Source organism: Hylobates moloch, unplaced genomic scaffold (genome assembly GCF_009828535.3).
Source record: "Hylobates moloch isolate HMO894 unplaced genomic scaffold, HMol_V3 SCAFFOLD_3, whole genome shotgun sequence".
In the NCBI taxonomy this organism is placed as follows: domain Eukaryota; kingdom Metazoa; phylum Chordata; class Mammalia; order Primates; family Hylobatidae; genus Hylobates; species Hylobates moloch.
Window position 1 is genome coordinate 100,021,275 of NW_026652278.1, and position 15,877 is coordinate 100,037,151.

General features: G+C 36.8%; 1 protein-coding gene across 1 annotated transcript in view; it reads right to left on the reverse strand.

The window, feature by feature from the left end:
• Nucleotides 1-15,877, reverse strand: part of GPR158 (G protein-coupled receptor 158) — a 400,375-nt gene that overhangs the window by 20,286 nt on the left and 364,212 nt on the right. Inside the window, exon 7 of the mRNA XM_032144948.2 lies at nt 8,828-9,066. Within this exon, the coding sequence (XP_032000839.1) occupies nt 8,828-9,066 (239 nt within the window). The remainder of the gene's footprint in view (nt 1-8,827; nt 9,067-15,877) is intronic.

The following is a 15,877-nucleotide window of genomic DNA, read 5'->3' on the forward strand; positions in this document are numbered from 1 at the left end:
AGATAATTGAATCATGAGGGTATTTTCTGCCATACTATTCTTGGGGTAAGTCTCGGGAGATCTGATGGTTTTATAAAGTGAAACCCCTTTCACTTGGTTCTCATTCTGTCTTTGCCGCCATTTAAGACGTGCCTTTCACCTTCCACCACGACTGTGAGGCCTCCCTAGCCACATGGAACTGTGAGTCCGTTAAACTTCTTTTTTAAAATAAACTACCCAGTCTCAGGTATGTCTTTATCAGCAGTGTGAAAATGAACTAATACACTGTCATTTGCATGGGTATTGTTTAGGGAGGGAGCTGGATATGGGATCACTTGCTACTATTATCAAAGTGTCTGATTTTTGATCTTTTATGAAAGCCTGGTAGCTTGGACTAGTGATCTGCCTTCCCTTGGGGTGCATCACTAGAAATTCACACATACTATTTGAAGTGCTAGCTGGCGGGCTACCATGAAGACTGCTGTGGGGGGTTATTTATTTATTATTTACATTCTGCCTTTGTGGAAAACTGTTTTACTTCTTTGAGGCACAGTTATTTGAACTGTGCTAAAGGGCAAAGAGAAAGTAGAGCACTTTTCAGAAGAGGTGGTATATAAATAAGAACTCCCAGTTCCATCATTCTGAAGACACTCAAGCAAGTGCTTTGAGAAGCATGTGTAGTTTCTAGTGATGTAGCCCTGAGCGAAGACAATGTGGTCAGGCTTTTATGCTTTGAAAATTAAAAATACATGTTTAAGGTCACACATGGTGGCTCATGCCTGTAATCCCAGTAGCTTGGGAGGGAGGATTGTTTGAGGCCAAGAGTTTGAGACCAGCCTGGTCAACACAGCAAGTCTGTCTCTAATAAAAATAATGTTTTAAAAATTAGCTGGGCATATGGTGGCACACCTGTAGTCCCAACTACTTGGGAGGGTGAGGCAGAAGAATGGCTTGAGTCCAGAAGTTCGAAGCTGTAGTGAGCTATGATCACACCACTGCACTCCAGCCGGGGTGACAGAGGGAGACCCTGACTCAAAAAAAAATTTTTTTTAATAAAAATATATGTTTAAAATAGTAACAAGTAATGCAGTGTGCATTAAGGCATATGACATATTGGAGTAAAAGAAAATGTATGTAATGAATCTAAATAAAGAACGTTAATCTATCAGATGAAGAGAAAGTCTAATCTATTTTCTGTAACGTTCATTAAATGGTGCTTATATCACATTTCACCTGTCATAATAAAGCCTAATCTTCTAGGGTAATTAAGTATTTAAATCCTTAAAAACAATTGCTATTTTAGAATTTCCTTATATAACTCAGCGAGGAAGTTGCTGTATTTTTCTCAGTTCTTTCTAAACATTGGCATATGACTAATTAAATTACTGAACACACTGCCTGTTTTTTTGTGTGTGTTAAAAATATTGTACCAGGAAAGAGAAAAGAACAAAGGAGAAAAGCATGTCAATAAAGAAGAATAAAGACTGTATTTTCTATAGTGGCAATATTTTATATTATGTGAAATCCGTGGAAACTAATACTTTTGAACAGTGGAGTAATCATGCTGGAATTCACTAAAAGCACAGATATTTAAAAATTTCCAAATGGAATTAGATTCAAGCCTATCATACCTGTTTAATTATTGCTTGTATTTTCATTTACGTCTTTGTTTTCAATGTGGTGAATAAAATATATAACAAGCGATGTCAAGCTCTGAGTTTCCAGAACCATAAGACTCCTCATGTATCAGTGGACTTTCACAGCTATGAAGAGGTGGAGGGTAGGGGGAGAGAACTTAATTTATAACAGGGTTCCTATCAGAGAACAGTTATTAGATCATATAAATGCTGTTAAGAAGAGTTAGGCTATATCAGTGATACAGAAAGAAAGAATTACAGGAGATGATAGAGGATGAATAGAAACCTAGATAGGGCTTTTTGGATATATTGTGCCAGAAGGGCAGTAAAATAGATTTATTCTCAATTACATAACTTTTTATAACATTCTATCATCACCTAACTTCTGGAAGAAACTGTGGAAACAGCTCAGTGCTTGCCTGGGTCAATATTAAAGTTTGATGTGCAGATTTAACCACGGAAGGGAAGTTCTAAATGTCCTCGATGCTACCATTTATTAGCTACTTTTTTGCGGTCTTGTTGTTTCTTGCAGGTAAGGTGAGAATCTGCCCACTTGTTCTAGCTTATCTCGGTCACTGGTTCTGCTTCAGTATCTTCAATGTATGTTCTAAATGTGTAATCACAAACTGAGTGCTATCCAACTACATATGTCAACGGATGAACTCCATTACATCACTATCTCTGTTATAAAATAAATGTATTTTAAATTGGGGTGCCCCATACTGGAGGTCCTGCCTGCCTGGGATATCTAAATCTAGGTGTCAAGATCTGGTCTATTTGACTCTAGGGGTGAAATTGTAACAGTTAATTCAGGCATGAGAAGTCAATTCTACTTATTTGTCAGTTTGTATTATCCAATTAGAAAACTCATAGGGGAAGAAAGTTTTGACTTTTTAATATGACAAGTTTAATGTTATTGCAAAAAATCCTGAACGTGGACAATTGCCAATTTACCAACCAGGGTAGGAAGATTTAGAAAAAAAAAAAAAAGACTGACAGTTGTACTACCAACAGTTTCCAAAATGAGTATTACATGATACATTGATTTGTTTTCTTCATTAATTTAGGAGAATGTTTCCCAGCCTCAACCCCTTTAATCTTTTTTATTATTAGTAGTATTTTTTGAGACGGAGTCTTACTCTGTCACCCAGGCTGGAGTGCAGTGGGGTGATCTTGGCTCACTGCAAACAACTCTGTCTCCCAGGTTCACGCCATTCTCCTACCTCAGCCTCCTGAGTAGCTGGGATTATAGGCGCCCGCCACCATGCCCAGCTAATGTTTTTTTGTATTTTTAGTAGAGACGGGGTTTCACTGTGTTAGCCAGGATGGTCTCGATCTCCTGACCTCGTGATCTGCCCGCCTCAGCCTCCCAAAGTGCTGGGATCACAGTCATGAGCCACCGTGCCCAGCCAACCCCTTTATTCTTTAGATAGCTCTAGGAAGGACAACAGTGAAATAATAAAAATGTTCATTAAATCTATTTTATTCTGCTTCAATATTTGTAATTACACTATGTAATCTTTTTTAAGTTATAGTTTTCCTTTGCCATGCAAATTTGTACCAATCTATTATGACTGTTGGAGAAGTCAAAGGTAGAGTTTCATAAAATGGCCAGCAATTATCCATTAGTTTCTATAACTTGCTCCAAAATACCTCCCCCTAAATTTGAACTTATACATTTACCATGAAAATGAAGCTGGGGACTGAAAATGAAGCTGGGGACAAGTGTATGACTTCCACAGTCTTTAGCTTTAACATGTTTCCTCGTACTGGTCTAAGTCTGACAATAGAAAATATCACCAGATAAAGACAGCTGACTGCTTTGTTCTTTCAACAAATATTTTTCAAGATCCTACACCTGGCGGGTTCTCTGTCGGTGTTAGGGATAAGTGTGAACAACTTAGGCCATGTTGCTGAGGAGCACGTAGCTACAAGAGGGAGGAGCAGATGGAAAGATTCTTTTGTCTTCAGTGAGCTACAGAAAATATATTTAAATGTACTCAGAAAAGTTCAGGGTACTAAGTCATACAATGATGAGTAGTGTAAGTACTATAGTATGTACGTTATTATAGATGTAGATGATTCTGAAAAAGGTATGGCAGTTTAAATGTTCGTAGGAATTACAATCTCATCTAGAAATGTCTTGGAACATCCGAATTTTAAAACTCTCTTTCCACCAGATGAAAAAGTCATTTGTTAAGAAAAACTGATTACTCTGCCTGAAAAGCACTTCTCACATGGTCCAATGTCCATGTAGCAAAGTCTTTATCCTTATTTTTTCCATTAAATCTTATCTCTTTTTTTTTATATAGGACTAACAAACAAAATGATTGAAAATTATAAACGGACATAAATGACAACGTGATTCTGAAAACCATTTTCCCCCTTCTATGTTTTAAAATCATTTCTTCAAAGAAGAAACTGTGGCTCTTGTAGGTTCTGAGATTTTTCCAACCTATTTTCGATATGCGTTTTCTCTTTTGAAACACTTGTGGTAGGAAAACCATCTATCTGCACAGTTTTGGAGCAGCCCTGTGCAATGAGCAAAAATAGAATGAACCCGGTCTTTGAATGTATGACCCATATTTCTAGCCAGAGCTCTACTTCAGTGGAAAAACTAGTATTTCACTCTCTCAAATGATTTCTTACTTTGAAAAAGGGATTGTTTTTGACGGGTAAAGCTGATCCCAGAACGCAAATGTACCAATGTATTTAACCATCACTTTTTCTTTTTTTCTGAACAACACTTGACACTAATGTAAGTGCACACAGCTTCTTGAGAAAGTTTTCCCACCACCCTCACTGTTAAGCCGATTTCCTCCCTCTCTACAGTCCCTTCCTACATGGGAACATTTCCGCTTAGGATCCAGGAAATAATTTAGTGTTCAGTACAGGTTTTCTAGCTGACTGAAGATATATGGATTTATTTTTGATTAACAGTCTATGAAAAACATGTTACTTATAGTGCTCTATAAAGAGACTGTAAAAAGGCACACACTACACATTAGAAACCATTAAATTAAGAGAGGTTAAATATTGATGCTGCATGCTGAGAGAGAAATAAATGAAAACTTTTATTAGGATAGTGTGAAAAATAATTACAATAACCACATGTCTCAGATTTCTTAAGACAGTCCTAATTCCAAATATTATTTTTAAAAATTATGTGCCCCTTTTTTTTTTTGAGAACAGTGTCACTATAGCACACTATGGGAACTAACATGTTACAGTAGTTTATAGGACTTGCAAACAATGACTGTGAGATGACAAAAACACCACCCAAAATTTAACTTCCTCTTACTTCTTGGTCCCTGCCCTCTCATCACGAGTCTTGATTTTCTAAGAGACCCTAATGTTATTGCCTAACACCTTTAGGGGTATTAGTTTAATTTCTGCCTCTTAAGTTTTGATACTTCTATCTCATTCCTGAAGCCATGACCTAGATCCTACCACTATCATCAATCTCTTCTCTTAGCTTCTCGTTACCTCTTTAACTGAGACCTGGTTATTGCCTGAGGAACTGCATGCCCTGCAGCCATCTCAAGCTATGAATCTTCATTTTCTCTTGCACTATCTCAGGGTCGTCATTACTCTCTATGTCCTCTTTCCCGGTATTATTCAAAATTAATGTCTTTTAAAAATGCCCATTTTCTTTTCATAGTTCCATTACTGCAAGTGGAAAAATCTGCTATCTGGTAAGCATTCTCTCTGGAGGACAGCAGAATTTAGGAGGAGTAAAGTACAACGAAAACAGTCTGTGTTACCGAAGAGCTATTGTAGAGGAAGTAAATGAGCTAGGAATGGGTTGTGGTCAGAATGAAGTTCTTCATAATTCAGGAATGAAAAACCAAATCCCGTACATCCTCATTTATAAGTAGGAGGTGAGCTATGGGCACACAAAGGCATACAGAGTGGTATAATGGACACTGGAGACTCAGAAGGGGTTAGGGGGTAAGGGATAAAATACTATAGACTGGGTACAATGTACACTACCTTGGGTGACAGGTGCAGTAAAATTTCAGACTTCACCAGTATACAATTCATCCATGTAACCAAAGCCACCTGTACCCCAAAAGCTACTGGAAAAAAAACAGATTCTTCAATGTCTTCAATGACTGATTTTGGAGGTAGGGGAGTTTTAGATAACAGAAAGTTCATATAAAGTGAGAGTGGCCACTGGAGATGAGGGGGCCAAAATGTTAGATGAGTCTGGCACAGGTTGTGGTGTTACCTTAGATAATATGAAGGAGAAAAGATAATAAATGTGGATATGGGAAGATTTATAGACATGAAGGCAGGAATTTGAAGACATTTCTATTGTATGGCTCCTGTTTTTTTTTTTTTTTTTTTTTTTTTCAAGTAGAAGTCATCTAAGAGAAAAGAGAAACATGAAGAGTTTGGAGGTATGAAAAGGGGATTTGAAATAATAATTGCAAACAATGTTTCTAGTGTTTGATCAGGGGAACAGTGAGAGTGAATGGAATGGCCAGGGCACTATTGAGATTAGTTATCTTTGTGTTCTCATAAGTTCATCTGATTCCCTCCACGGAGTCAGCAGTTCTGTACTTTACAGTAATATGAGAATCACCTGGAATGCTTACGCAACACAGATTGTTGGGCTCCACTATCTATCTGGGAGTGTCTGATTGAGGAAGTCAGAGTGGGCTCTAAGAATCTGCATTTCTAACAAGTCCCCAGGTGATGCAGCTGCTGTGGGTTCTGGGGCCACACTTTGAGAGCCGCTTTTTCTCCCTTCTAATGATTCCAACTCCCAAAGCCCTGAATTTGGTGAGTTTGGTATGTTTCATTAAAAAAAAAAAAATACATCCTTATAGTCATCTTGATTGAATTTACCGATTCGTTATATCACTTTTCTGCTTCTCTAAATTCCTTTAAGACATTTTCAATAAACTTAACCGTACAGTATTATTAACAGTATATTTAATAAACTCACAATATACTCAACCATCCAGCATTACTCACAATGTATTCCATCATTATCTTATTTTCTAGGTAGGCATTTCTTCCATGTTTCATACAATTTCTACCCACTTCCATCCTTCACTAATTTTTTTTTTTTTGAAATGGAGTCTTGCTCTGTTGCCCAGACTGGAGGGCAGTGGTATGATCTCAGCTCACTGCACTCTCCACCTCCCAGGTTCAAGCAGTTCTCACGCCTCAGCCTCTTGAGTAGCTGGGATTACAGGTGCAAGCCACTGCCCCTGGCCCATCCTTCACTATTTTTTTTTTTTTTTTGAGACAAAGTCTCATTCTGTCTCCCAGCCTGGAGTGCAGTGGCATGATTTCGGCCTACTGCAACCTCTGCCTGTTGGGTTCAAGTGATTCTTCTGCCTCAGCCTCCCAAGTAGCTGGGATTATAGGAGTGTACCACCATGTCTGGCTAATTTTTGTATTTTTAGTAGCGATGGTGTTTCACCATGCTGGTCAGGCTGGTCTCAAACTCCTGACCTTGTGATTCACCCACCTTGGCCTCCCAAAGTGCTGGGATTACAGGCGTAAGTCCCCATGCCCAGACCTTCACTGTTCTTATAAAATGAATGTTCTTTACACCTCTTTACAGTAATATAAATATTACCCATGGTTAAAGAACTTGTCTTTTATAAAAGGTTCCTGAGGTCCAAACTGCTTCTGCTTTTACTAAACTACTATTGCACCAAGAATCTTCACCACCTAACTTTGCTTTTTAATAATTTTTAATAATTCTCATGCATCTATGTGAATCAATAATAAGCTATCTAATGAAAGGAATAATGACTTTATACAGGTTACTATCAATTATATATTTCTATATATTTCTACATAGAAATCACAAATATCCTCTTTGGAGTACAAAATAAATTTTTTAAAGGTCTTAAACGCATCTCAATTCCAATGCGTAAAAAAATTCTTGGTGAATAGGCCATGCTATCTGCTTGTTTGTGTCATCATGTATTTTGAGTTTTTTTTTTTTTTTTTTTTTTTTTGTAACACAAAAATAGAAACTAGTGGCCTTTGCTTCGTAAGAATACAAGGAAATGATTTTTCCTATTTGGTTAACTTGCATTGAGAGCATAAAATAATGTTAGGATGAGCAGAAATTTTTTATCTATACAATTTAATTTTCATATCCAGACTAAAGTCAAGATCAGAATCACTTCCTATCTTAGTGCCATGATTTATCTTCTGATAGTTATATTACCCAAAATTTAATAAGCTTTATATTATAATAATTCTCTTTACATACCCATATTGCTTCACTATTACAGATATCAGGTTTATAAGACTCCTAAAATATCTTGCCCAGAAAAATATTCCTCCATTTGAACTCTTAAATACACATTTTATTAGCTTCCAGCAAAAGACTATTTAGCCAACAATTGCAAAAAATGGGAATCAAACTCATGTTTCTATTTTTTATATCTGCCAAATACAGTTAAGGTTTGTCCTGTATAAAATATCCCTTTTTTTGTATGTTTAGGGACTTAGTTTAAAATAGACTAATATGAGCAACAGAAAAATTCCTATGTATTTTCCTCCTCCTCTTTTCAAAACACTGGGCTGCCAGAAAAATAATCCGTGTTTTGGGCCCAAGCCATGATACAGCTCTTCAAAGTTCTCCAGATTCTCAGCCACATAGCACTTACTACATTCATGGAGCATGGCTTAGTCTTTGTGTAATTCTAAACCTCCAGAGAATTATAAATAACTTATCTTTTGAGGTCAGCAAAGGAAAGACAGATTAATCAGAAATTTTGCAGAGACAATATTTTTACAAAGAGTGCCCTACATATCAAGTCTGATATATTATAGGGCCAACATTTTATTTAAAAAACCAGCATGCTTCCTTTTTTCTCCCAAGTAAGGAAATAAATCAAGAGAATAGCTAATATTAATCAAATGGGGACCAATTGATAAGAATGAAAAAAGTAAGCTCTTTATACACAGAAGTTGCCATTACTCATTTCTCCTTTCTGATTTATTTGATTACAGTTTATCAACAAAGCTATATATCTTTGAAAAACAATAGAAACTTCCAGAAAAAGTTTGCATTTCACATGCCATTACTGCCATTTTCATGTTATTTTACCAGAATTACATTAGGGGAGATTAGTTTAGGCTTTACTAAAGAGTCTGGCAAGACTTTTAAAGAAGTCAGTTTTAATGCTACTGAAAAATGGTAAGACCATCACACGAAACAAGTGACCACATACCAACTGCTGTCATGTAGTCCCAGCGGTCAATGAGGCACATATTGAAGATGAGGTGATCGGATGTGTGTCCCTGGCCAATAAGTGAAATCTGTTTCTCCAAATTCTGGCACACAGATGAAGTCCAGCCAATGAGAAACCAAAACACTACCAAGAGTATTACTGCCAGCATCCTCATGACCCGTCCACCAGTCATATATGGAATTCGTTGAGCCGTTCGTGAAAGAAACACCTTCAAAACCCTAGAAAAGCAAAAGTTCAAATGTGAAAGCAAACCTAACATTCAGAAAGTATAACTCTAAAATAACTTATTTTTCTAGGTAAAATGTAAACCCGCCAAAATCTAGCTAATCAGAGTTTACTTTGTTTTGTATTTGTTTTTGTTTTAGAGACAGGGTCTCGCTATGTTGCCCATGCTGGAATGCAGTGGCTATTCACAGGCACAATCCTAGTGTACTGCATCCTTGAACTCCTGGCTCAAGCATTCCTCTCGCCTCAGTGTTCCAAGTAGCTGAGACTCCAGGCACGTGCCAAGTAGCTGAGACTCCAGGCACGTGCCACTGTGCCTGGCTTATGCAGAGTTTTAACATGAGAAAATCCAGAAACAGTATTGCTCATGTTTTTATTTAACTTTATCTTAGTTTATCTTCCAGTAGTAAAACAAATATCTTACATTAGAGTCCATTACATCAATAGGTTCATATATAGTGGGATGTCTTTGAGCGTGTCTTAATTCAAGGAAAATTCTCAGGACTTTAGAAAGATCCGTAGGCAAACATTGCTCAAACAAGGTTTCTGGGGGATCAAAAAATAGTCCTGAAAGTAAGTGGTTGTATTTTACAATATTAAACTAACAAACAAAAAAACTTCCTTGAACCAGTTGTTTTTATAGTAGAACGTTATTAAAGATATTTTCTGAAAATCATTCCATATTACCTACTTTCATGGTCATTTTATCATATTACCAAAAATAATACGAGGTAATAATAAAAATGAGAGAAATATTTAAACATTAGGTAGACTAAGGTCATTGCATTAAGGAAGAAAATTGGGATGACCTATAGGAAATGTGATTTTTAAAAAGTAAGTTTTTTTCTGTATATGTCTCAGATGAATAGCCTGAGTTGAGAACTACTAGATTAGATGATATCTAAGCACTGTTCTATCTCTAAATATTTTGTGAAGACAAAATGTACCCTTACTATAGGAATTCTCTACCCATTCTTCAATTTCATTTCTAGAATATTCTCGGCTGATTTTAACTCCCTACCCCATTCTGATATTTGATGTTACAAAATTATGATTTGACATAAACCACCATAAGCCTTATGATACTGTGAGAGTATCTGTAATCAATTTCCACAAAGAATAAAAATACACATTTTCTCAATGTTCTATTCTTCACTTCATTCTCTGAATAATTTTAAGTCATGAATTTTTTATAAAGATTATTCTAAATCTAGAAATGAAGCCAATATACCTGAAATAGCCTAGATGTACTATGCTATGTTTTTCCTCCATATATAGACCTTTGGCAATTCTCCCTGAATTAACACAACACATCCATTAAATTAACCCCACTGTCCTTCAGGACAGAGGGAAAAGTTAATTATTAACAAAATACTTCTCAATTTTTCTGTGGAACAATGTCAGAAATACAGTAACAGATACAAGTAAAACAGAAGATCTCTTAACCATGCTCCATCTCATCAGTTCCCCAGATTAACACTGTCCATTCTGTATATGCAATATATTAAGTGCCATCCATGTCGTAGTAATGCTAACACTGGGAACGCTAACACTGGCAGGTAATATCTTCACTATGCCTAAGCACTTCTGCTCCAACCAGTTTAATTACTATTTGTTATGAATCAGGTGTATTTGTTCCCAATTATGCCCACTGTTATAATTAAATAATTATACGTGATTATGAAACAAAAGGAGACTATTTTATTTTTTTTTAAGACAGAGTCTCACTTTATCACCCAGGCTGGAGTGAAGTGGTGCCATCTCAGCTCACTGCAACCTCCATGTCCTAGGTTCAAGCGATTATTCTCTTGCCTCAGCCTCCCAAGTAGGTGGGACTACAGGCATGTGCCACCATGCCTGGCTAATTTTTGTATTTTTTTAGTAGAGACGGGGTTTCACCATGTTGGCCAGGCTGGTCTTGAACTCCTGACCTCAGGTGATCCGCCCGCCTTGGCCTCCCAAAGTGCTGGGATTATTACAGGCGAGAGCCACCGCACCCAGGTAAGGAGACTTATTTCTATGAAATCTCTCTTGAATGCTTTGGAAAGATAAAAATAAAACATTAAAATAAAATGTTAACTTAGTGGAAATGAAATTTTAAAATAAAGAGTGGTCAATAAACAAAAAGCTAGAAAAATTCTACACTCAGATTACTTCAAAAACATTTAACACAATGCAGTAGATAATACATTTTGGTGATTTATGCTATAGAGAGAACAATGAACTCTAACTATCAAACCCATAGTCAAAAAGAGGCCTTATTTCAAAAAGACTGGTGAGTAATTATGTGTTTTAAATTACAGTATCTATATACTTTTTAAATGCTTTTCTACTTTAAAAAACTTCAACAAATTGACCAAATATAACACGAAGTCCAGTTATATTGGATAAGAAGGTTTCCATTGTAATTAGCAGATTAAAAGATTCAAGAATTCTGCCTTAGAAATAAGAGAAATTTCTTGGAAAATTAATATTTTTGCCAATTCCAATCTTATTTTCTGTAGGAGAAAGTTGTAATCACAATGTACACATATTTGTTTCTGGTTGAACCTGGATGAATTCTAAATTTTGAATGACTACATTCTCCAGAGAGAACCTGATCCACTTTTCTTCCATAGTTTGGCAAGGGCAGAAAAAGAGAAAATGTTTCCAAATTCTAGCTTTACTCTTAATGTAAACATTTTAAATTTAATGAACAAACATTTATATAGTGACAGCCATATGTTAGGCATCATGCTAGGCAACGTGGAAGATGTAAGATATAATTTTTGTCTCTAGAAACTTACAATTTAACTAGAAGTAAGTTTGCAAATAGCTACCATATGCAATAGCTAACATTATATATTGTATGTGGCTAGCAAATCTACTAACCCAATAGAACAGGTAGTATTTGATCTGGGCTTTGGGGGATATCAATAGGTAGGAATGAAGGAAAGTGGAAAAGATATAAGGGGATATTCTAATTGATGGGAATCAAAAGCAGGGAAATACAAGTTGTCTTGAAGTAGGGACAGTAGGGGGAACTGGTCGGCAGGAGGCAAAGTTTGGTTCTCAATACCCAGCAACTCCTACGGAGTTTTCAAGTTAAGGCAAGGAGTTTTCATCAGGTTGAGAAACAGTGCTTCAGAGAAAAAACAGTTATGAACTATATATTCTTTCCATGGTCAAAATGTGATAAATATTTTTTTGATACTTGAGTTTCACAATTCCCATCGAAACTTTAAATCTCATAGAGAGCTAATAGTGGATTTGTTAACTGTCTCCTTTAAAATACTTCTTAATCAGTTAAGTTTTGTCTTTTGCAAAGGAAACCTACGATTCCAGTTATAGTAACCTTCTACTCAAGAAATCCCATTTCCAAATTATCAGAAATGTTCATATTTTCTAGATGGCCCTTTGGGTATTTATTGTATAGCTTGAGAATTCAAGATTGTCAAATCCCTATAATCTCATTTCAAGAGAGCAAAACCAAAGCAAAATCCCTCATGAGTCTTCCATTATTAATTTTACTGGCTTTCAAATAATAGAAAACACAATAAACACAACTCTACACTTCAATCTAAGCACTTCAAGATATTGGTTTTTGTAAAATGGAATAAGATGCATTTTTCTAGGATTGTCTTAAGCCTAGAGGCCAGACTACAAAAAAGAATACATAGACATGCATTTGTATGAAATACAACTGTAGAAAAAAATTCAAATCATTGGACTTCCTATATGGATGACTTTTCCACTATTTTTTCATAGATCTTCAGGAGACCATGAGTTCAGAAGGTTTCACTATTTCTGAAGGAAAGCCCAACATATATGGGAAGACTGCAAGAAACTTCCAAAATTTAATATGAAAAGGCATATTTTTTTTTTATTATACTTTAGGTTTTAGGGTACATGTGCACAATGTGCAGGTTTGTTACATATGTATCCATGTGCCATGTTGATTTCCTGCACCCATTAGCTCGTCATTTAGCATTAGGTATATCTCCTAATGCTGTCCCCACCCCCCCCGCCCCCCACCCCACAACAGTACCCGGAATGTGATGTTCCCCTTCCTGTGTCCATGAGTTCTCATTGTTCAATTCCCACCTATGAGTGAGAACATGCGGTGTTTGGTTTTTTGTCCTTGCAATAGTTTACTGAGAATGATGTTTTCCAGTTTCATCCATGTCCCTACAAAGGACACAAACTCATCATTTTTTATGGCTGCATAGTATTCCATGGTGTATATGTGCCACATTTTCTTAATCCAGTCTATTGTTGTTGGACATTTGGGTTGGTTCCAAGTCTTTGCTATTGTGAATAGTGCCACAATAAACATACGTGTGCATGTGTCTTTATAGCAGCATGATTTATAGTCCTTTGGGTATATACCCAGTAATGGGATGGCTGGGTCAAATGGTATTTCCAGTTCTAGATCCCTGAGGAATCGCCACACTGACTTCCACAATGGTTGAACTAGTTTACAGTCCCACCAACAGTGTAAAAGTGTTCCTATTTCTCCACATCCTCTCCAGCACCTGTTGTTTCCTGATTTTTTAATGATGGCCATTCTAACTGGTGTGAGATGGTATCTCACTGTGGTTTTGATTTGCATTTCTCTGATGGCCAGTGATGATGAGCATTTCTTCATGTGTTTTCTGGCTGCATAAATGTCTTCTTTTGAGAAGTGTCTGTTCATGTACATTTTTGCAACCTACTCATCTGACAAAGGGCTAATATCCAGAATATACAATGAACTCAAACAAATTTACAAGAAAAAAACAAACAACCCCATCAAAAAGTGGGCAAAGGACATGAAAAGGCATACTTAAAGCGTACATTCAATTTTCATTAACAGCAGATAAATTCATGGGAATCATTCTGAGATGACAAAGAAAAAGGGCAACCCAGAAATTGTCATTATATTCATCTGCCTCTGTTTTCTCATTTTCTATACATTTCTGGTTCAAGCTATATAGCTCACCGTAAGAACTTGTACTTGGGTTATCCATGACCTTCCTCCAAGAGCTAATTGATATTGTTCACTTCTTATTTTACATGGTCTCTCCCCAGCTTTTGGTGTGGCTGGAACCCTCAGCTTCCATGATGTCACATTCTCTTGGTTTTCTTCCTAGTTCTCTCTTCCTACTTTCTTCCTACTTCTTGGCTAGCTCCTTTTCAGTCTCTATTGCAGACTTCTCTACATCAGTCTGCCCCTTGAATGGCAGTGTTTCCAAGGATCTCCTAAATGTGGCCATGTTATATTATCACTACATATTGCACCCAAGCAACTCCATTGGCTCCCCTATCTCAGTTATCATCTATAGGCCAGCAAGTCCCACCTCTATATCTCCAGTTCAGATCACTCTCCTGGGCTCAATCCCTGTATATTCAGTGTCCTACTGCACATCAGCAGGGCCTGAAACAAAATCACCCCTCTCTCCATTTCTTCCTTCTCCAACCCACTTTGCTGTTGTGTCACAGCCCTGTCTAACTGTACAAAGCAGAAGCTTAGGAATAAACTGATTTTTCTCCCTTATCCACATTCCAGCAATCAAATGAATCATTAAGCATTTAATGTCTACCTCTTAAGTATCTTTCAAATTCTTCTATTTTTCTCCATCCTCACTGCCACTATTATAGCTCCTGGCCACCAACTCATTCCTATAGTAGCTTCCTAGCTAGTCTCCTTACTGGTCTTGCCCACCTTCAATCCACACTCTACAATGGACAACATGGTCTTTCACTATTGTACATCTGATCGTGTTGCTTCCCTGTTTACAATCCCTGGCTCTCCACCAAAATTTAGTATGGTAAAACACTTCTAAAAATTGGTTCCTCCTCACCTCTGCAGGCGCATCTCTCCACACTCTCTACATCCTATAATTCTTCAGGTCCTTCTGGATGATATGCAGTCATCCTCTATCAGAGCCTTTGCCCTCAGCTTTCCTCACCGTCCCTCCTCCCACCTATACAAACACAGTGTTTTGCTAAATCCTATATCTCCTTCATGTCTCAGTTTAGATGTTACTTGCCATGGACACCAGCACTTACCAAACAAGTAGCATCAATTTTACCCAGAAACTTGGTATGAATGAGAACTCTTAGATCCCACCCAGACCTACTGACTCTGAAACTCTGGAGGGATGGTCCAACAATCTATTTTAACAAACTTTTCAGGTAATTTTGATGAAGGGTAAAGTTTGAGAACCGCTGCTCTAAACAATTTTTCCTAGCAGATCTAAGATTGGTGCAGGTGCCTTTCCAATAGGCTGACCACTCTAGCCTGCCAGGTAGATTTTTCAGTTTTTATTATGCCGATGACAGAATGCAAGGCTTGTAATAATAGTTATCCATTTTCAGAACGTTTGCATTTGTATGTGATTTTGCAGCATCTCTTCTATTTATAAAAAAGGAATGAATATATATATCCTCAAGCCATCCAGTCTTCTGTCCTATTACCTTAATTGGAATAATCCTAATGTCCTGAGTTTCTTCATTAGAGTCCAATTTCTATTAATCTTACTGTGTTCATAGAAATTCCAGAGAATAAATGCTTGTGATAAAAGGTATGAGGTGACACTTCTTGTAAGAGTAAAGCCAACCAATTATTGACATAAGAATCCTGAGAGCTAACAATTCAAAAAGTGCTGGAGGTTTCTGCCTGTCATTCTGCTTTTAATGGTGACAAATCCCCATGTTCATTAAGCTTTTCATCAATTTCTCAAAATTTCATTTTCAGAAGTAAATTAAACTTACTTCTTGGTCAGTGGATGAATTTTAGATAAATATCTAAAAAGACTGGCATCACTGGCGTAGAAATAGGTT